Raw genomic sequence first — 6886 nt, 5'->3', positions numbered from 1 at the left:
GATAGGTTTAGTTCTAAAATTAAAAAAATTTGAATTAGTGCAGCGCGAGAAGCACTGAAGCAACTAGGGTTTAGGGTTTAGGGTTTAGGGTTTAGGACCTTGCCGAGGTGTCCCACGACCCGGTCTTGTGCTGCTGCTGCTGCAGCAGCAGCAGCAGGAGTTAAATCCTCTAAAGGCGGCCTGCTGCGCTGCTAGGGTTTAGGGTTTAGGGTTTAGGACCTTGCCGAGATGTCCCACGACCCGGTCTTGTGCTGCTGCTGCTGCAGCAGCAGCAGCAGGAGTTAAATCCTCTAAAGGCGGCCTGCTGCGCTGCTAGGGTTTAGGGTTTAGGGTTTAGGACCTTGCCGAGATGTCCCACGACCCGGTCTTGTGCTGCTGCTGCTGCAGCAGCAGCAGCAGGAGTTAAATCCTCTAAAGGCGGAGGCCCTATTTTGTGGTTTTGCAAAAATTCAATTTCTGCTGCTGCTAAAGAAAACCCTAGCCCTGCGCTGTCGAGGTTGGCCCCCTCAAATTCGTCTGCGCGCAAACCCTAAACCCTAAACCCTAAACCCTAAACCCTAAACCCTAAACCCTAAACCCTCGTCAGCTGCAACAAAAGGTGTGTGCAGCGCTCCTCGCGAAACCCTAGTCCCTTGAGTTGAACAAACCCCCGGGCTCCCCCATAGCTGACGCCCAAACCCTAAACCCTAAACCCTAAACCCTAAACCCTCATACCGTCGGAGTTGTCTTCACTTAACCGCCTTCGCCTGCTGCCCTGACTGCAGCAACCCACGAGACCTTCCAAACCCTAAACCCTAAACCCTAAACCCTTACCCACAAACCCTAATCCTCAAACCCCAGTTACTGCTGCAGCTCTTAGGGTTTAGGGTTTAGGGTTTAGGATTAAGGGTTTGGGGGCCCGCACCTCTGTGCAGCTGGGGAGCCTCCTGGCTGTGAGTTGAGGCTGCTGCTGTCCTGCTGCCACAAAAACACACTTCGAGGGTTTAGGGTTTAGGGTTTAGCGTTTTATCCATTGCTGTCTGAAGTGAGGGCTTAGGGTGAGGGTTTAGGGTTTAGGGTTTAGGGTTTAGGGTTTAGGGTCACCTGAAGGAAAGAGAGAGATTGGTCACGCAGTCGTTCAGCCGTGCCTTCTCTCCATGCCTGCAACACAGCCCCAGCCCTAAACCCTAAACCCTAAACCCTAAATCCCAAATACCGAACCCTAAACCCTAAACCCTAGTGTTGGTTTTCCTGCATTTCCACCAACAGCAGTTGACCCCGGCGTCGCAAATTTATTGGAGAACACTCCACACTGTAAACCCTAAACCCTAAGTCCTCGTAAACCCTAAACCCCAAACCCTAAACCCTAAACCCTAAACCCTAGTTTTGTTGTTTTACCTTGAGGAACTCTTCTTGTGTCTCTTCAGGGAGAGACAAAGAAGTATCTTTCACCAAACGGGCAGCAAACTCTGCAGCGAGCAAAAACAGAATTCGGAACTTACGGCTTAGGGTTTAGGGTTTAGGGCTTGGGGTTTGGGGTTTAGGAATCAGCGTTTAGGGTTTACTTCAGTGGGGTGAAGGCTAGCCTCGGGAGTTCGCTCCCGAGTTCGCTCATAGGGTTTCGAGCTGGGGAAATAATGAAAGGGTTTTGCTTTTGGGGTTTAGGAAGTCCAGATAAGGGTCTAGGGTTTAGGGTTTAGGGTTTAGGGTTTAGGGCTCACTGTCGATTAGCTGTTCGCAGATCTGCTGCACCTGAGGCTTCGAGTCTGCAGAGAAATTCATGCTGGCCGTTTCTTTCAGAAAGGCGATAGAGAGGCCTCAGTGGAGAAGTTCATGGCTATAAATACTTGAAATTGCAAAAAATGAATTAAAAAGGGGTTTGTAGGAAGAAAAGCGGGAGAAAACGCGTAAAGAAACCCCAATTTAGGGTTTTCCGAAAATTCAAGTAGGCGTACCGTGGGGCCCTTGCATGCGGAAGCGGCCGCAAAGCACTTCTTTCCGAGTCTCTGAGAACAAAAGGATAAAAACTGAAAAGCTTTGCAGCTTTTTATTTCTTTTATTTTTTTAATTTAAACTGACGGAAGGCTGAAGAGCTCCGGCGCGAGGCGCAGTTGCAGTGTACATACACCTGAGACCAGTCGGCCGTGCCTGCGAGGATGTCTGAAAAAGGGTAAACTTCGCCGATCTGTCAGTTTTGAGTGGCTTTTTTCGTTCTTTTTCGTGAAATTCGAATTTAGGATTGAATTTCCTTCATTTTGATGTGGCGGGTTCGCGGGGAGGCGCGCGTTTCCCCCAGCTTTCCCGACTCGTTGCCCTCTTTGCGTTCAGCGGGAAAGTCACCTTCAAAATCACCCTCGCCTCCGACAGCAAACAGCCTTTCAAAGTTCTTTCCGTCCCCGACGCCACTCCCTTCTCCGCCGTCATCAAATTCGCAGCTGAAGAGGTAGGAGCTGAAGCAGCAGCAGTAGCAGCAGCAGCAGCAGCAGCAGTAGGGTAAGCTGCAGCAAGCATGTTGCTGCCTGCCGCTGCAGCACTGCAGCAGCGGGGACTGCAGCAGCGGAAGTCTCTGCGCTTTTGCTGCTGCTTCTTGAAGTGCTTTTTGTTGAATTTGATTTTCTTTGGAGTTTCCGAGGTGTACGTACGCCTGGACGGCCTGGGGAGAGTGTCTTTTCACTTTTCGGAATAATGGAATTAAGAAAATGAATATTCAAATTCACAATTTATCTAATCCTCTTCTTTTTCTTTCTTTTGTTCATTTCTTTGATAATTAAAAATCATTTTTTTCTTCCTTTTGATATTTTGAATTAATGGCAGCAGAAAGCCCTTTTGTCTTCTCCTTGCAGTGTCTGTACACCTCACGCCAACGAGGGTTTAGGGTTTAGGGTTTAGGGTTTGTCGGGGGTTTCCCGAGTATTTGGTCTTTGGGCGGCGCGTTTGTTCGAATAGGGCGGCGGCTGCTGCTGCCCTAGGGTTTAGGGTATAGGGTTTGGGGTTTAGGGTTTGGGGACTTGATATAATTCTTTTCTTTCTTTTTTTATTTTGCAGTTCAAAGTAAACGCAGCAACTTGCGCATGCATCACCAACGATGGAGTTGGCATAAACCCTCAGCAAACAGCCGGAGTCATTTTTTTGAAACACGGGGGCGAGCTGCGGCTGATTCCCCGCGACAGAGTAGGGTTTAGGGTTTAGGGTTTAGGGTTTAGGGTTTGGGGCTGGCGGTGGAGCGGCCGCCGTCGGCGGCGGCGCAGCAGCGGCGACGTAGGGTTTGGGGTTTAGGGTTTAGGGTTTGCTAGGGTTTAGGGTTTGGGGTTCTGAAAAGCTCCACTCCCTGGCCAGCCCTAGGCCTCCGGTGCATGCGGCGGAAACCCCTAAATCAGGGTTTGGGGTTTTGGAATTCAAAAACTTGTAAAATAAAACCGCGCCCTGCGGATAATTCGGGTTTTGGTCTGCAGCTTCAAGAAATTGGGGTTTTGAGAAATAGGATTAGGGTTTAGGGTTTAGAAAGACTGGTTCCAGATTCTGGGGTTTTGGGATCACCCCCTCAGGTCTAAGGTTTAGGGTTTAGGGTTTGCAGAAGCCGAACTAAGGCTTCAGGGTTTAGCGTCTGGAGAGGTCGGGATTAGAGCGTAGGGTTTGCAGGGGGCAGTTCTAGGGTTTGGGGTTTCCGGGGCGGGGATTAGGGTTTAGGGTTTAGGGTTTGGCGGCGAGGGTTTCGACTTGCTCACAGACTGTCCTGGCTTCGCGACTGAGCTGCTGCAGCAGCTGCTGCTTCTGCTGCTGCGCAATTTGAATCATTTTTTCCAAATTTTGCAGCAAATTTGAAAATAAAGAAATTAAATTTTCTCCAGAAGCAGCTTCGAGCTCCATTTGCCGCAGATTCGTCACTCGCAGCGAAACTGCGCACGGTCGCGCCGCCGCGGCGGCGGCCTTCGCCGCGGAAGCTGCAGCAGCGGGAAACAGGTGGAAAGCGCCACAAAAAAGCGGAAAGCTCCTCGAAATCGAACTTTAAATTCAAAATTACATATATTTCAGACAAAAATAAACAAAAATGATGCACAAACCAACGGAATCGAGCCGGCGGCGCGTCAACTTGCAACAGTGCGCATTCCTCAGGTGTACGTACACCTCAGCAGTAGCAGCAGCAGCAGCAACAGCTGGCGAAACGATTTCAGTTTTTGCAAACAAACCTTTTATTTCCGCCGCCAGTTTGATTGCCAAAGGGTCCACTTCATTTTTGTCTTCGTTTGCGTTTTCGTTGCGCAGCAAAAGAGGGGCCTCAGCCGCAGAACTCCGACTTTCTGCAAAACTTGAAAAGCCTATGTCTGGGAGCCCGCCGGGGGCCCCCGGGGCCCCCGCCGCGTCAAATGAACCAAAAATCGATTCTTCTTCCATTAATTCGAGAAAGAAAGAAATTTAAATGAAAAGAAATGGAGGAAAGCAGCCGCAGAGGGCCTGCGCTGCCGCCAAGAGTTCGAGTGTATGTACACTCGGGAAGAACAACCCCGATCCAGACTGGAAGCCGCGAAGCTGAATGAACGAAGGCAAATCAGTTCAATTGAATTTGAAAATAATTATTATTAATAAAAAGAATATTCTGAAGAACTTGCAGAAAGTTTTGAAAAGGACCAGCGAACGCAGCAAACCCTAAACCCTGGAAAAACCCCAGGCCCTAAACCCTAAAACCCCTAAACCCTCGACTTCATTTTTAACTTAATTATGTCAATAATTGGTATTTTTGTTTTTATTTGTGTTATTTTTAAACAAAAGAATGCAAATTAAATGCAAAATAAATGGGGGCCCCCCGGGGGCCCCTCAGCCCCTTGGGGGCTCCCGTGGGGGCCCCACTGGCTGGCGCGTTTATTTGGGTTTAAATTAAATGCAATTTTGGGCCTCATTTAGTTTAAATAAACAAATACAATTTAATTAATTTAATCTAATTAATTTAATTTAATTAATTTATTTAATTTAAGTTAATTGAATTAATTGAATTAATTTAATTTAATTAATTTAAGTTAATTAAATTAATTTAATAATCAATATCCCCCCCTTCAACTTTTTTAAAATTAAAAATGGAAGAGAGCAGCCGCGTCGCTGGCCGAGGTGTATCTCCATTTCATTTCTTTTTTAATTTTATTTTTAATTTTATTATTTTTTATTATTTCATTTATTTTATTTTTTGTTTTATTTACTTTTATTAATTATTTATTCCTTTTATTCTTTTATTTTATTTATTTGAATGACGTTTTTAGTATTAAAGCCGCCTCAGCCATTTTAACTGCTTCCTCTTTATTGTATCAGCCGAGCAGCAGCAGCAGCAGCAGCAGCTGCTGCTGCTGCTGCTGGTGGCGCTGCTGCTGCTGTCCCTGCTGCTTGTGTTTATGCTCGTGGCGCCCCTGCTGCTGCTGCTCCCGCTAGTGCTGCCGCTGTAGCTGCTGCTGCTGCCCCTGTAGCTGCTGCTGCTGCCCCTGTTGCTGCTGCTCCTGCCCCTGTTGCTGTTGCTGCTGCTGCTGCTGCTCCGCTGCATGCCCTCTGTTTCCTGCTACGCAGCACTATAATAACCCCCGTTTTAATTCCTTTTGATTTAATTTTCAATTACTAATTAATTGGAAAATTATTTATTTATTTGTTTATTTGTTTATTTTCGGATTCTATATGCTGTTCAGTTTTTCATTTTGCTCTTCCTGAGAGCCACTCTATGCACTTTTAGCTGCTGCTGCTGCTGCTGCTGCTGCTGCTACTGCTGCTGCTGCAGCTGCAACCATAAGAGCTGCCTTAAAAAACAAATTACTGTCTGAGCAGATGCTGCTGTTTCTGCTGCTGCTGCTGCTACCGCCAGTACCGCTGCGGCTGCTGCTGCTGCTGCTGCTAGGGGAGCAGCAGGGCCTTTCCTATATACTCCGCAGCAGAAGCAGCAGCAAGAGCAGCAGAAAGCCACAGCGAAGCAGCAGCAACAGTAAGTAAGGACGGGCGGTCCCTGACGTATGTACACCTCAGGGCATCTGCGCTGCTGTTTGCTGCTGCTGCTGCTGCTGCTGCTGCTGTTCCAGCAGCAGCAACAAACGGCTGCACCCACCGATGGCCTGCAGCAGCAGCAGCAAAGTTCTTTATTCGGGGGTGCATGCAGAGGCGGTGGCCAGCTGCTGCTCCTGCTGCTGCTGCTGCTGCAACGCCTCGCGCTGCTGCTGCTGCTGCTGCTGTTGCTGCTGCTGCAGTACGCAGGCCCACACGCACCAGCAGCGGGCGGCGACGCGCAGCAGCAGCGGCAGCAGCGAGTGCAGCAGCAGCTTTGCTGCTGGCAGCAGCAGGCGACAGCAGCTGCGCGTCCCGAGCGGCAGCAGCAAATCTATCAACGCCGCCGACAAAAGCAGCAGCAGCAGCAGCAGCTCGTGCTGCTGCCTGCTGCAGCAGCTTGCTGCAGCAGCTAACGAGAGAAGGACTAGCGGCGTGAGGAGCCGCAAGCCCAAAGAGGCCTCTGAGCCGATTTGCTGCTACTGCTGCTGCTGCTGCTGCTGCTGCTGCTGCGGACTTCGCTGCTGCAACAGGCGTCCGCAGCAGCAGCGGGAAGGGGTTCGCGCAGCACTTTGCTGCAGCAGCTGCAGCGCTTCGGCCAGCCGCGGTGTGTAGCTGCTGCTGCTGCTGCTGCGGCAGCAGCAGCAGCAACAGCGTGATGGAGAACATTTCTGCTGCTGTTTTGAGTTTGCCTAGCAAGGAAACAGCAGCAGCATGGGCCCGCTGCTGCTGCTGCAGCTGCTGTCGCAGCGCCTGCACCGCGACCTCGCGAAGCAGCAGCAGCGACACAGCGGGCTGCAGCAGCTGCAGCAGCTGCGGCCCCGCAGCAGCAGCAGCAGGAGCAGCAGCAGCAGCAGCAGCAGCAGCAGCAGACACCCCACCAAGAGCAGCAACAACC

At 49.9% G+C, this 6886-nt stretch overlaps 2 protein-coding genes across 2 annotated transcripts; both read right to left on the bottom strand.

Moving 5' to 3' along the window:
• Nucleotides 1-477: 477 nt before the first annotated feature.
• Nucleotides 478-4371, bottom strand: ETH_00034290 (uncharacterized protein; the record flags this gene model as incomplete). The annotated part of the gene is made up of 7 exons (XM_013380333.1): nucleotides 478-516; nucleotides 1084-1140; nucleotides 1378-1448; nucleotides 1701-1796; nucleotides 2286-2429; nucleotides 3705-3920; nucleotides 4167-4371. 7 exons carry the CDS (start codon nucleotides 4369-4371, stop codon nucleotides 478-480), a joined length of 828 nt encoding a protein of 275 aa, XP_013235787.1.
• Nucleotides 4372-5844: 1473 nt separating this feature from the next.
• On the bottom strand, nucleotides 5845-6657 carry ETH_00034285 (uncharacterized protein; the record flags this gene model as incomplete). The annotated part of the gene is made up of 1 exon (XM_013380332.1): nucleotides 5845-6657. One exon carries the CDS (start codon nucleotides 6655-6657, stop codon nucleotides 5845-5847), a length of 813 nt encoding a protein of 270 aa, XP_013235786.1.
• Between the last annotated feature and the right edge of the window lie 229 nt (nucleotides 6658-6886).

Source organism: Eimeria tenella, genomic scaffold (assembly GCF_000499545.2).
Source record: "Eimeria tenella Houghton genomic scaffold, Eth_scaff518, whole genome shotgun sequence".
Classification (NCBI taxonomy): domain Eukaryota; phylum Apicomplexa; class Conoidasida; order Eucoccidiorida; family Eimeriidae; genus Eimeria; species Eimeria tenella.
This window is presented reverse-complemented; position numbering and strand designations above follow the sequence as displayed.